The sequence below is a fragment of the Boleophthalmus pectinirostris genome, unplaced genomic scaffold (genome assembly GCF_026225935.1).
Source record: "Boleophthalmus pectinirostris isolate CB_2022bp ecotype Guang Dong unplaced genomic scaffold, ASM2622593v1 HiC_scaffold_9, whole genome shotgun sequence".
In the NCBI taxonomy this organism is placed as follows: Eukaryota; Metazoa; Chordata; class Actinopteri; order Gobiiformes; family Gobiidae; genus Boleophthalmus; species Boleophthalmus pectinirostris.
The window spans coordinates 28,512,259-28,526,841 of NW_026571541.1; the positions used below are offsets into that span (position 1 = coordinate 28,512,259).

Below are 14,583 nucleotides of genomic sequence, written 5' to 3' on the forward strand. Positions count from 1 at the left end.
ATGGGCTTATAATGAGGTCTATGTAAGACTAAAATATTAGAAACTGTATTATTGTCAAAAGAAAATCTGGTCATTTAAATAATTTTCCAGTGCAAGTGTGCGATATTTTATTCATAGTGTTTTAATTAAAAAGTGCAAAGCAGTTTGTGTTTTGACATCTTTTTATTGTGGAAAATGTTACAAAAAAACTGAAAAAATGTGCGTCATTTGTTACTTTTGGATTCTTAACAATCAAAAACAGACCATATTTATTTACTTTCTAATGTTTTTTTTTTTCATTCTTGAAATGTGTGTTCATCTACACATATGAAGCAGCCCTTGTCACACCTGTTGATGTCATATTTTTCATAGTGTTGTCAAATGATTAAGAAACTCTGATAAATCACACTTTTGAAATATGACTAATCACATTGTGTGCAGATTTTAATGATGTCACTTAAACCAGGGGTCCCCAACACCCGGGCCAGGGACCAGTACCAGGTTGTTCATTACCGGGCCGCAAAAGCGCAAACCCCCCCTCCCATACACCGCATGGACAATCCGGTTGTCCCCCCCTCCCCTACACCGTTAGGACCTTCCCCCGTCCTGTACGTCGCATGGGCTGCGCCACTAAACCAGAACTAAACCAGAACTAAACCAGGACTAAACCAGGATTAAACCAGAACTAAACCAGGACTAAACCAGGACTAAACCAGGACTAAACCAGGTCTAAACCAGGTCTAAAAACAGATCTAAAAACAGGTTTAAAAACAGGTCTAAACCTAGGACTAAAACAAGATTTAGCCAGGACTTAACCATGCTGCCGGACTACGCCTTCTCCCATTCGCCCCCTCCCCAAACCCCTCTGGTCTGTGAAATATTGTCTGATATAAAACCGGTCCATCGGGCAAAAAAGGTTGGGGACCACTGACTTAAACTTCTTATTTAATGCATTTTTATGAATATTAGTGAATTATTCCACAAATCTAAATAAATGATTTTAAAGCTCAACTGTTTATAATTTAAGACTAGAAATTCTGCATTTTATAATGTATTAGTATTCCCACATGTTCCAGGTTAATGTACACAACCAAACAACAGGTGTAGTTGGGTTAAAGGCCCTTCATTGCTGCTTGCAGGTGTAACTGACTCTTATGGTGACAGATGTACAGCAGTTTAGTGAAATATTTGGCTCAGTTTACCCGTTTTAGCACTGGTTATCAGTAGGAAACACTGAAAAAATGCTTCCAAATAAATATTAAAGACCATAATAATACATTCTTGGCAACTAAGAGAACATGGATTTAGACATAATCATCTCGAGTGTCTTATACAACCTCCAAAAAATAAATTATGAAAGTTATTACATAATTGAACCTGTCTCGGCATCAAACCCACTTGTAGGAGTTCTATTGGAAATGTAAACAGGACATTAATGGCTCTTGATGTAAACAGATTTACTGCAGAGGAAACATCTTCTCCAGCTCGTCCATCCAGTCACACGGAGAGTCCTCCTCGAAGTCCCTGAGAAACACAACACATGGTACATCTGAACTACAGGACAGGATGCTGCGGGTGATTTATGCTTTTAAGAAATTAGTATTTAATCTGGAAACATTTAGGGACGGGGAAGCTGGAGTAAGTGAGACATTTTTTACCTGTGGAGTTTTTGTGTTTGAAGTTACACAAAGAAAAATGAAACAAAATATTGCACATACATTCTCTGTAAAAGTGACAAATGTATTCTGTGATATATTGTTTTAAAGGTCCTATATTACACATAATTGATTCTGGTGATCTTTAAGTCACATTATAATGTTGTTTCCTCCTCAAAATCATACCTGAAGTTGTGTTTTGTTTCATTCACTCACGTTTGATTAAACCTTTATTGTTAGTCTGTCTACATCTCCAAAACTCAAAATGTCATGAAGCAGTAGTTTTTACCTTTTGTTTAGTAGAGACTGAAAATTGCAGGTCTGAAATCATCCAAATGATTCTAGTGAAGGTGTATGGACTTCCTGTATCACCACATGACATCACAAGGTGGAACAGAGTGTTTTTTGTTTGTGTGAAAAACTCAGCCTAAATATACAGAGTTAGTGTTGAACATGTGTGAATGAAACAAAACACAACTCCAGGTCTGTTTGTGAATCAACATTATAACATACAGTAGATCAGAAAATGGAGTAGTATGGGCCTGTTAAAGAAATTGTGTATCAACTTACCTTCTAGAGATGTAACAATATCGAAATCTCTTGAACGATATTATCATGATAATGCATCTCACCGTTTATTTAGTGCGATATTTTGGAGAGGCTGACGTAATTATAGATAGGACGCTTTTTTGCTTTTAAAATAGATTTTAGTGTGAATTATTACCATCACAATCCCAAGAATTCAAGTGAAAAACATGTGACTCCATGTTGTCTTAAATGAATCATGAGATATGTAGTTCTCGATATTTATTAGCTATTGCTACTATAAAAAAATGCATTTAATGAAAGGAACTTGTAATTCGTTACACTGTGATGCCCCACGGTATTATTGTGAGGCTTTTGACAATACGATATCACAATATTTCGGTTATTGTTAAATCCCTATTACCTTCTATCGTGGTTGTTTTTTTATATTTGAAGTTATAGTGTTGATTAGGAAAGATCTTATTCTGTAGTGTAGGATGTCATAAGTCACTAAAATTGTGCAACTCTGTCTTAATTGGATTCTCCAGCTCCCCTCTGCTGCACTATAAATGGTTATTTGCTGTGTCCTATGTTACCTTAAGTGTGGAATGCTTAAATTGGATATATGCTGGGAAAATAAGCTGTATTCCTCTAGTTCTTAAATAGGCCCCGAGTGTACAATTAGTGGTCGTTGTGTTGTCTTGTACTCACGTGTCGTCGTCGTCAGAGCGTGGCTGTAGACGCTCCTCGTCCGTGTCCTCCTGCATGAGCCCGTCAGGGTGATCCCCCTGCTGGTCAGACAGGGGTCCTGTCAAGGGGTCAGCGCCTGGGCAGGTGTTGACAGGGACAGGAGTTGAGAATTCGCAAGAGCTATGAACTATTTACGTGTTACATCAGTGTAATTATGTATGACTGCATAAATAAATGAATAAAAACATTAAAAACAACGTATATAAAACAACATTAGGAACAGTTTGACGCCTACTGGTCACATTGGTCACATTTTTACTTGTACATAAGTTGTTTTTATTGCTCAAAAATTTTTTCATTCTTATTCTGACAGAACACTATTGAAAAACTAGTTTCCCTTGTACAAATAAAATTATACACGGATTAAAATAATTTCCCTTGTGGATCAATCAAGTCTGTTTAAGTCTAAGTCTAACTCTATAATGATTTCACACAAAGCAGTAAATTGCCTCTGTTACAATGTTAGTCCTACCATGTTACTGTGAAAATCAATATTTGGCTACACATACTGGTAAGCTGTGCCCTGAGACAAAAACACAGTTATACAGTGGATACAGGGGACACTATCTAATAAAAAACGCCATCTATAAAACAGACTCCTATTTAAATATGAGATCTGACCTGCTGTGTGTATGATGAATGTGCTGAAGGCTCTGTGCAGTGGGGCCTTCTCCAGCACACTGAGCAGTCTCTGTGGTGGCTCTCTACTCCATCTCCTCCTCTGCCTGTTCTCCTCTGACTCCTCGTGTTCCTCCTCTGTTCTGCTCGAGCTCACAGTGTCTGCAGACATGAGGCTCACGTTGGCCATCTTCTGCAGCACTGTGTCTGAGGGGGTCCACTGTTTCCTCTGGGGGGCTTCCACACTCTCACTCTGTGACCACTCCACGCCTGGAAAGTAAAACGTAATGAATCTGTAGGATATTTATGAAAAAATAACCAAATATAAACATAAGCCAGATGAGATATGAAATACGCATATTCAAATATTTATTCTACCGATAAAAAAACGTACTGTTGCAACAATTAAACTTTTTTATTATTATGCAAAAGAGATTTATTTTGTGTTTTGGTTCTTTAAAAAAAAAATCCAATCATAAATTAGATCCTCACTTTAGGTTGCCAGATCTCAGTTTGCAGTATACCCTTTAATGAAGCAGATTCACAATATGTTTGATTGAAAATTAGACTAGACAGTGTATAAAGTTAGTCTCAGAATGTTGTGTTCCACCTTGTCATGTCATGAAGTGGTAGTTTTCATGTGGACAGCTGCCTTTTACCATTTGTTCAGCAAAAATTGGAAATTCTATGGCTGAAATGATCCAAATTATTCTAGTAAAGGTGTACGGAGTTTAAAAACACAGTAGAGGACTTCCCGTATTACAAAGTGACATCATAAGGTGGTGCTGTTGAAAGTGAACTTAGCCTAAATATGCAGTATTTCTGTGTTAAACATGTGTGAATGAAACAAAACATAACTCCAGGTATGTTTTTGATGAAGAAACAACATTATAACACACATAGCCTAATATGGACCATTTAATATGTATTACCTTTAGTGGTGTGCAAAAATATTGAAATATCGATATATCGTATCGTTTAATGTGATGATACAGTTTCGATATCGTGGGCTGCTGTATTGATATATCACCAAGAGTATTTTTTTGGTATATTTACTACATTATTTTGTTACAGCGCTACAGTTTTGCTGCTTGTTTAGTGGAAGGAAACTCGTTTATGCGACACATTTAACATTTACACTGTTTTGAGGATTAAAATGTTTGTGGTTTAACAGAGACTTTTAGTATCACAGTCATGATTAATTTTTTATTGAACCGTATCAAATTGATTTAAAAGATATCATATCGAATCAAAAGTGCACTGTATAAAGATATGTATCGTATCGTGGCCTATGTATCGAGGTATGTATCGATGTATCTTCTTAATGATACCCAGCCCTAATTACCTTCTGATGTTGCTGAATGTATTAAGCTCTTCTCTTCCATGAGCTTGGTCACCTTCTCCCCCTCCTCTGGGTTCCATCTCTGAGCACGTCTCTCCTGTCTCTCCTGTCTCTCCTGTCTCTCCTGCCGCCCCTGCCTCCCCTGCCTCCCCTGCCGGCCCTGCCTCCCCTGTCTCTCCTGCCCCGCGCTCTCCAAAGCCTGTAACACATCAAGTCAAACACATAACATCTGAAGCAACAGCGGCTTGTCAGAGGTCGCACATCCACTCGGGGTCACCAGGGTGCCGGGGAAGTTGGGTAAGAGTCCACATTCCTCCAATGACCCCAGGACATGCTGTATGTTGTTCTGAGGAATGCTTGGCCCTGTCAGGCTATGGGAACAGACACGATGTAAGAATCCAGAAGCATTTTTTTTTTATATTGTGAAAATTCAAGTCTGTATTTAAATATATCTGCTCATAATCTCTCACAAACCTCTAGGCAAATCTCTAGTATTCACATGGACAGTCAGTGCTCACTCCAGTGTGTCCTCTAGTGACTCACATGGCTCAAGTTTGCAGTAGATAAAATGTTTTCTATTCAAATGAAGACTGCATGTACTTGTCTGATTTTAGTCACCAAGTTCTGCTTTGACAACACACTTTCAGGGGAAGAAAACAGATTTTACTCATTTAGGACAAAAATGTTGAGTATTTCTGCTTTAAATATCTTTACCTTTAAATGTACTGGTCACGCTGAACTCCATATGTTGTACTATTTCAATTACAAAAGTAGAAAAGTGTAACTGATTTAATATCAACTATTTGATATGTTTTGGACAGTGCTTCATTTAGACAAAGATCCATATCAGAATGATGCTAATTGAAATGGATTCTCAAAGTCACTGAATAACTCCAACAGACAAGGTTAAAACTGTAGCCCCAGCTTGGCACCAAAAGCCTCCTCTAATTACTCACCACATTTATACAGTGGGTAAAATGTCTTGCCCAAGGACACAGTAGCTGGAGCTACACTCAAACCTTTTGGTGTTTAGATGAATTATCTGGGTCACTTTTGCCAACTCTTCACAAAATAATGCAAAATGTTCTGTCAATCATCATATCATTGATGTCTTTCTATGACCTCTTGTATAAAGCTGTGATTTTATATTTTATTTTGACTTGTACATACACTACGGGTCACAAGTTTTAGAACACACTAATTTTTCCAGTTATTTATTCCAATTCAAGTCGTGCAAGTCCAATGAATAAGTTGAAATGGTACAAAGGTAAGTACTGAACAGCCAGAGGTTAAAAAAAAAAAAGATAAAAGATACAAAACACAAGTCCAAGCTCTGCCAAAACTACCTCAGGAAAAAAAAAGCTTGAAAACATGCAGTGTCCAGCACAGTCTCCAGACTTAAACCCAATCGAGCTGGTTTTGGGATGAACTGGACAGAAGAGTGAAAGCCAAACAAACTACAAGTGCCACACATTTATGGGAACTTCTGCAACAGATTTAGGAAGAACTTTCTGAAGAATATTCTATTGTAAAAAGAACAAGCCACAGGTGTGATCAGCTGTTGTATCTGCCAGTTAGGATATGTTTAAGGTCTATAAATTGATTGTTCTATGCTTTCATTTCAGAGTTCAATGACATAACAAACTGAATAATTTTTGGTCAAAAACTGTAAAAAGGTTCTAAAAATTTTGACCGGTAGTGTATACATTTACATAATTATGCCTTATTTGACACCAGTCTCTTGCGATCTTTTTTGCTACTTATTTAGATTTATTTATTATTATCATTTATATTTTTTCTCTTTGTTAATATAAGATATTGTGATGTGTCAGCTCCTGTGTTCAAATAATTTCCCTTGTGGATCAGTAAAGTTTTTCTAAGTCTAAGTCTAAAAGCTTTGAATTTATAGTTACTAAGCATTTTTTGTGTTGTATTAAATTATGCCTTATTCCCTTGCTATTTTTGCTATTTCTTTTGAATGTATTATTTACCATATATTATATTGTGATGTGTGAGCTACGGTGTCCAAATTATTTCCCTTGTGGATCAATAAAGTTCGTCTAAGTCTAAGGAATTAGATTTTTTGGTTAAGACAAGCCAATATGCCTCCACCACATCTAGTCTTTAAACAATAGAGAAATCTCACAAACTAATTAAAAACACCACTTTCGGATGAGTCTTGTGGTTTACCTCTGGGCTCAGGTGTTGTCGCAGTAGTTTGGAGGCTCTGTGCGAGGTGAGGATAGTGTGCAGCGAGGGCCTGTCTTTGGGGTTGGTCTTGAACATGTGCTTGAGCAGATAGTGCACTTCGTAGGGCAGGTGTCTGGGGAGGGGAGGGTACGTGCCCCGGCAAACCTTCAGAATCAGCCTCTTCCAGCTGGGCGCCTGGAACTGGATGAAAGAGAGATAATTCAGGAATAATATTTACCATGCAAGCTCAGACAGTCGGTAAGGTTTGTTTGAATAACTAAATATACAAGTGAGCTAGACAGAATTATTTGTAAAGTGAAAGTACAGTCTGAGTGGGAGTGTAAGGGGAGAGGGGAAGGGGGAATACCGGGTGTCGGAGGGTGCAGAGCTCGTACAGAACACAGCCCAAGGACCACACATCACTGAGGAAAAAAAAACTTGAGTTAGAATAACATGAAATAATTATTAAATCAAAAAAGGGGAAAGGAGGTGCTGTGAGCTTCATCATTTTGGTCTTAAAATATTCATATTACCCGCTCTACATGATCCTGGTGTTTTAATTACCCTATTCTTTTCAATTTTACACTCGCTTAGTCCACTTCTTTATTCAGTCTATGAGTACTACAGGCAAAATTCCTCCTCACTCCTTCCAACTCACTCCTTTTTTCTACAAACTATGGGATTTTGGTCAGATTTTGGTCAGGTGGAATCTACAAAACTGTCCAGTCTACACAAAAACTTGTATTATTTCTTTTAAATTAATCAAGTTGAACCCATAGAGTTACATGGGACATTTTAATTTCAAAAACTGTTTTCTCAAAATGCAATTCTCTCACTTCAGGATCAGCCCTTAAAGTAGCACCCACCTAGACTTAACTTTGCAAACTTGAATTTAACAAGATTTTAATGGACTGTAAAGAAGAATCTTTTTATATCTAATTCTAAACCTGATTTATTAGAGTTTTAACTCCAAAAAATTAGACTTAACTGTTACAAATACGGTAAAAGAAATAAATGTGGATCATTAAATCTTGTCTAAGCCTGTCTAAGCTTTCTAAACATCTTAAATAATATAGTAAGTCATCAGTAGTATTATAAGCAGAATTCTAAATCTGAATATATATATATGAAATAGTAGTTTTTTATTTTGTACACTGGTGCAAAAGTTCTAAAACACCTGAATACAAAGAAGACTAAAGAAATCATAATTGACTTTAGGTAAAACAAATGCATTCATCATCACAGTGGCCTCTGCATCAATGGAGAGGAGGTAGAGAGGGTTTCCAGTTTTAAGTTCCTGGGTGTGCAGATTAGTAAGGACCTAACCTAGAGCCTAAACACCATCAGCATTATAAAGCGTGCCCAGCAGAGGCACGGAAATCCTCTGCCAGAAGCTGCTAAACAACTTCTACTGGTGCACCATCGAAATTGTTCTGACCTGCTACACATCATGGTACGGAGCCTGAAAAGAAGGACCTGCAGCGAGTGGTGAGAACAGCTGAGCGGGTGATAGGCTTCTCTTTCCCGAACCTGGCCACCATCTACTCTTCACGTCTGCACACAGGGGCCTCCAACATTCTGCAGGACCCCATACACCCTAGGAACTGCTTCTTCATTACTCTCCCCTCAGGAAGCCTTCAAACTCTCCTCACACACTGCGCAACAGCTTATACCCACGAGCAGTGGACGTGTTCCAGGAGCTCAGGCACAGATAAAAGGCCAGAAGGGACTCAGTGCTATAATCTTTTTATTTATTTAATGTTTTTATTGGTATGGATGTGAGAATGTGTCTATATTTATTCATTTTTACTGCTTTAGATTTGTTTTGTCGAAGTTTCATTGTATTTCGTACAATCACTATAAATCTAAATCTAAATCAATCAAATGTAAAATTCAGTCTTTAATTTTCTATTGTGGGATAAAATGTAATGCAATAAATTATCCATAATTACAGCATAATAAAATTGGACTGAATGCACTGTAGTTTCTCTGTCGACTAATGTAATGGCTGCTTATATCCTTACTAAACTTGTCCCATAAAAACACTGTGTAATGTACCTCTTGTTGTTATAAGGCTGATTGTCCCAGATTTCAGGAGCAACATAGTACGGTGTGCCAACATACGTCTGAGCAAAGGCTTTGGAGCTGAAACACACAAAAACATCTTCTAACTGTGATTCTTAATCAAATCAACTGCTGCCATCTGGTTCACTTACTTGTTCAGAACACACGCTGAGCCAAAATCTCCAAGTTTGATTGTCCCATTTTCTGTTAGGAAAATATTCTGGATAAGCAGATAAGAAAGATGAGTTGCTGTGTTTCCAATACAAGCAAGCGTGTAAATAGGATTCCTGGAGATTTTGTCAATATTAATTTTATTCCAAATTGCTCAGCATTACTAGATTAATTTAGTAAGCAAATGAAGATATGAAGAGGAAAAGAAAGAGGGCTGCTTCATCAAGACTGGTACAAAATAGTTCAATACAAACACAAGGTTAAATGTGACATATTTCTTTACTTTTTCTAACTTTAAAAATATACCTTGTGATTTGCTGTTTATGGTGTCTTTATAGATATTAAAATAAATAAGCTTTAAATGTTCTATATTACACAGAATTAACTCTTGTGAGCTTTTAGCCATGTTATGATGCTTGTACCTCTTTAAAAAAACATACCTGGAGTTGTGTTTTGTTTCATTCACACATGTTTGAGTAAACCTTTATTGTTAGTCTGTTTACATCTCCAAAGCTTGAAATGCTCTGTTCCACATTGTGAGGTGATGAGTCAAATTAATAGCTACCTTTTACTTTTAGTTCCCCAAAGATGACCAATTTCAGGTCTGAAACTATTGAAATGATTGAGCTCAGCGTAAATATGCAGGGTTTGTGTGTTAAACATGTGTGAATGAAACAAAACACAACTCCAGGTCTGTTTTTGATGAGGAAACAAGATTATAACATGGTTCTGAAAAGAGCAAATATGTACTAAGAATCTCAAATAATATTCAATCTGTTCTATAAAGTGTAGTTAGTCCTCTATCAACATAAATTACCAATACAGTATACAGTATAATTTCCCTATATTTTTTCTTATTAAATGGAAAATGTCACAATACTCCTAAATTGACAATGACATGATACATTTTGAAATGGTTTGGTTTTGAAAAAAAGGATTGCAAATGTGTGGGTGAAAAAATGTTGCTTATACAGAATGCCCAAAAGAAAACCAAAGAGGAGGTAGATTTACGGCAGTGAATTAGGACAAAGAGCTGGTTTGTGTGTAAGCAGTATGAGCTTTTTCAGATAATGAAAAGTATAAAATGCAAAAACTATATGTATACCAATATGGATGACAGCTACTTTATTTTCTCATATTTCATGCTTTAAATGTTCCCTGCTGCTGAAAACATACTATTTTTTTACACTGGTTTTTAACTCAAGTTGATTTTTAATAGTTTTATCTATATTCTTAGCCTTGTTTTATTGCATTTTACTGTTATATTGCATTTTTTAAAGTAATTTGGGGCAGTACTGTCTGTTTTTAAATGTCCTAATAAATAAATAAACCTTGACCATGACCTTAAAATACATTGTGATTAAAATGTGCCATGTAATTTGAATAATAATGTGTGTTTATATTGTATGATACCACACCTTTGATTTTAGGTCCCTGTGTAAAACTCTCTTATCGTGAATATGGTTGGCACCCGCACACATTTGAGCGAACCACCGTAAAATCTGAAACACACAGAAGCAACATTTAGTGACAAAACAGGGCCATTTTAAACACAAAAAATACAGTTAGTCCATACTTACATCATCGACTGAGAACTGTTCTTTTTGCTGCTTCTGTATCCTCTGAAGCAGATCTCCACCACCACAGTACTCCATGACAATACATAGAAGGTTACCGTCTAAACAAACACAATTTCACTGTCATTTCACAACACAATAATATCCACCCCAATGGATCCTGATTAAATTTATTTGCAATACCTTCGAATGACTCCCTGAAGGCAACAATATTAGTGTGTCTCATTTTCGACAGCAGCACAGCCTCTCTCCTGCTATTCTCCGATTTGGAATTCTGTTGAGATGCAGGAACAAAATGTATTCCACATCATGAATAAGAAATTACACGTAGGAAGCATTCTACTCGGCTATTATTTCAATCTATATACAATTTTCTTGTATGATCCTTGGTTCAACCTGCTGAGGTATTGTATTAGTATGTTTTTTCAGCAGTATAAATTGTTTTTCACGTTATTTTAGCCCAAGGGATCTACACAGACAATCACACACGGCTGAGACAGACTTGTTCATGAATATAATAAAATCAGGGTGACCAGAATTTCAAAATAACAAACTGGGACATCCCCGTTTTTTGGTGGTTGTGAAACGAGTGCGTAATTAAGAAAACTTGTTATGAAAAGACCAACATGTGACCCAGTATAGCCACATTTTATTTGAGTTTTGGTCGTTTTTAAGCAGATTTTTTGTATTTTACCTTAACAAATTACAATTTATGCCTCTCTTTAATCTTGGCAGGTATCAAATTGGTTAAAAATATGGACACCAGGGACATTTCTTGAATAAAACTGGGACAAATCACTGGTTTTGGATAAATCTGCTGGGACAGGGGACACAGGACTCAAAACTGGGACGTCTGGTCACCCTAAATAAAATCACTATATTTTTTTATACCTGAGGCAACTGGATCTCCTTGAGAACATATTTCTGCTCACTGTTTTTGCACTGCACAAGTAAAGCACGACCAAATGAGCCTTCTCCAATTATTTTCAGCAGTGAATATTTCTCCATGGAACACCTGAAAATCACAGAACAAAGGCCGAGTTAAATATCAGCACAAAATAATTAAAATAAACACATTTTCCCACCTAATCTAGCTCAAAATGACACATCTAATAAGTAAGAAATAAAAAGGGGAAGCTGAAAACGAGTAACCTTTCTTTGGCGTGCGGTTTGTTTGGCCACGACTTCCGTGTTATTGTGTGACGTAGGCGGCGTGGGCTCCATGTCGTACTGACGTCATGACGCTAGATGGCAGCAAATGGTTTGTTTTTTAGTCATCGTAATTTTGCCCCGCGGTTTTTCTGGTCTCAAGCGGACGGATGATGATTAACTGCAACTAATTTGAGGTAAAAGGGTTACTCCTATAAATAAACCATGTTCCGTCAACGTTGCTTTATGTAAAATGTTTTACACTGACACTGACACTGGTTTATGTGCATTTCATTTCCTGCATTCATTTTGCACGATTTTGATAATATACAGTTTTGTAAATTTTGTGCACGTGTTAGAGCCTCCGATATGTTTTTACAGATGTTTATAGTTGTTCATCTACATTTCTACATTTTATTATAAATTATGTTAACGCGTTGAGCAAAATATGTTATGAGCGTCTTTCACAATAGAAGACACGTGGTGGTTACGTAGCGCAGTGCAAGCACTTGAGACTCTAACAAGAGCCCGGATAGCTCAGTCGGTAGAGCATCAGACTTTTAATCTGAGGGTCCAGGGTTCAAGTCCCTGTTCGGGCGGCTCTAGTTTTTAAACTTTCCTAAGTGGCATCAAGTGAGCTTAAACTATAGACCGTATGGCTTCAACTAAAAAAAACACTTCATACAACAATACAACGAAGAATTACTTGCTATACATTAGGTTGTGTTCTGTTCCTTCATGAAACTTCTTAAAGGTGCACTTTAAGGTGGCTTAATTTAGTATCTTCCGCTGTTAAACATTAAATCAATCTGTTTAGGATTTATTCACTTAAATATTACAGAAAGTATATGCCATCTCTCCACAGATCTGACCTGTAACTTCTAAATTAAATGCCCCTTTGTGGAACAATGCAAAAATAAAATAAAAAATCAATGACATCTCCATTAAGATGAGCACCAGAAATGTTACATACTGCACCTTTAATATTGCCAGACTGGTGCCACCTAGTGCCTCGGCTCAATTTCATTTCTCTCCAGCAACTAGATCAGGAATCAAAATACAATAGATGGTTCCCAAGAACCCTGGAAGTGCAAGTTCGGGCACCAGCCAATTAGCGAAGAGTGATATTATCAGTGCTGTCAATGATTCCTGAGATCGAGGATTTAAAGCCGGAACAAAGAGAATGTTTTGTGAATTTTATCAAGGGGAAAGACGTTATTGTCCTTCTTCCTACGGGATTTGGGAAAAGCTTAATATACCATTTAGCCCCGTTAGCGGTGCATTACATATGTCACGACCAAATAGCAGTGGTTGGTTAAATGAAAAAAGTACCCGCCTACTGTCGAGCAAACGAAATCTAAGGCTGCGAGGTCAGACGGTTTGTACGAAGTGAAACAAAGTAAAACCGGCTGATGAATCAGGCTACTTTTAATATGGATTGTATGGCAGAAAGCAGGAATGTGATAATGCATTATTTTTATATTACTATTACCATGATAATTATGCTTGGAAATAAACAAAAAACAATGTTTGCTTACAACACGTACACACAGTAGCCTCTATTAATTGCTTAGCTGATCAAACTTATCCTGAATATAAAGTATAGGGAGGAGTCTGCGCTGGTGTCAATAAAAAATGCAGCTGATATCTACTGTATGTAGTCTCTGCAGAGTAGGAAATCACAAATATCGCGAGAATCCATCTAGCTGTGCAAGGTTATAACAACATTAGACAAAGTAAACTCTCCACTCTCCAATAATATGCCACTTCAGTAAATATAAATATAGTCGTTTGAGTGGCCATACCAGTTTGTCAAAGCCTGATCCCGTCAGATCTCAGAAGCTCATCAAGGGCAGACCTGGACAGTACTTGGATGAGAGACCACTGGGAAAATCAGGTGCTGTTGTTGTGTCCTTAGGCAAGACACATCTCCCACATTGCGTAGTATGAAAGTGGTGTGTGTGTGAGTGTTGGTGGTGATTGGATGGGCCAATGGCGCAGATAGGCAGCCCAAGGGCAGCTGTGGCTACAATAGCAGCTTACCACCATCGTGTATAGAGTGAATGAATAATGAACTGTAAAACTGTCTTTGTCCAGGGTTCAAGTTCCTGTTTGGGTGAAAGGCCATTATTTAAGGGAGCAGACTGAGCAGTTCTGTAGATCACAGTGGTGTTTTGCAGTCATCCATCATAGATAATGTATATAATAAGACTATATGTAAGAAGTCTGCCCCCCATGCACAAGGATATGACCATTTTTATTTGTCCCATCTGAAAACTGAACTTTTTAAATATAATTAATTATATTACAACATTGAAGACTGTTACTTAATTGGATAAGTCTCTGTGGAAAAGTTACAAAGCTTTTTGTTTTTCTTCAGGTCTCTTCCTAGTGATCGAAGTCCTTTGGTCTCTGTTTGTTCCTCCTACTACTGTGCTGCTGTTGCGCCAATGGTCTGTCAGAGCCCGGATAGCTCAGTCGGTAGAGCATCAGACTTTTAATCTGAGGGTCCAGGGTTCAAGTCCCTGTTCGGGCGGCTGAAGTTTTAAATAAGACACAGTTA

The 14,583-nt window shown here is 37.3% G+C and overlaps 1 protein-coding gene and 2 non-coding genes across 4 annotated transcripts; 2 read left to right on the forward strand and 1 right to left on the reverse strand.

The window, feature by feature from the left end:
- Positions 1-610: 610 nt before the first annotated feature.
- On the reverse strand, positions 611-12,065 carry nek3 (NIMA related kinase 3). Of its 2 annotated transcripts, none has more exons than XM_055147674.1 (13): positions 12,024-12,065; positions 11,763-11,886; positions 11,055-11,145; positions 10,875-10,972; positions 10,713-10,796; positions 9,276-9,343; positions 9,118-9,204; positions 7,427-7,481; positions 7,060-7,260; positions 4,873-5,068; positions 3,531-3,797; positions 2,871-2,985; positions 611-1,503 (listed from the first exon to the last, which is right to left on the reverse strand). In XM_055147674.1, exons 2-13 carry the CDS (start codon positions 11,877-11,879, stop codon positions 1,437-1,439), a joined length of 1,446 nt encoding a protein of 481 aa, XP_055003649.1. In that variant the 5' UTR covers positions 11,880-11,886; positions 12,024-12,065; the 3' UTR covers positions 611-1,436. The 2 variants fall into 2 exon arrangements, with proteins under 2 accessions (XP_055003649.1, XP_020793357.2); XM_020937698.2 differs by having other exon boundaries at positions 11,957-12,031.
- Positions 12,066-12,546: 481 nt separating this feature from the next.
- Positions 12,547-12,619, forward strand: trnak-uuu (transfer RNA lysine (anticodon UUU)). Its single transcript has one exon. It is a non-coding gene; the product is annotated as a tRNA-Lys (tRNA).
- A 1,864-nt stretch (positions 12,620-14,483) lies between these two features.
- Positions 14,484-14,556, forward strand: trnak-uuu (transfer RNA lysine (anticodon UUU)). Its single transcript has one exon. It is a non-coding gene; the product is annotated as a tRNA-Lys (tRNA).
- The last annotated feature ends 27 nt before the right edge of the window (positions 14,557-14,583 follow it).

Coding starts and splice junctions, on each gene's coding strand:
- nek3 (XM_055147674.1), bottom strand. CDS start 11,879: ATGGAGAAATATTCACTGCTGAAAATAATTGGAGAAGGCTCATTTGGT. Junction 9,344..10,712: donor ACAGGGACCTAAAATCAAAG/GTGTGGTATCAT, acceptor CTGCTTATCCAG/AATATTTTCCTAACAGAAAA. Junction 3,798..4,872: donor ACATTCAGCAACATCAGAAG/GTAATTAGGGCT, acceptor TTTACTTTCCAG/GCGTGGAGTGGTCACAGAGT.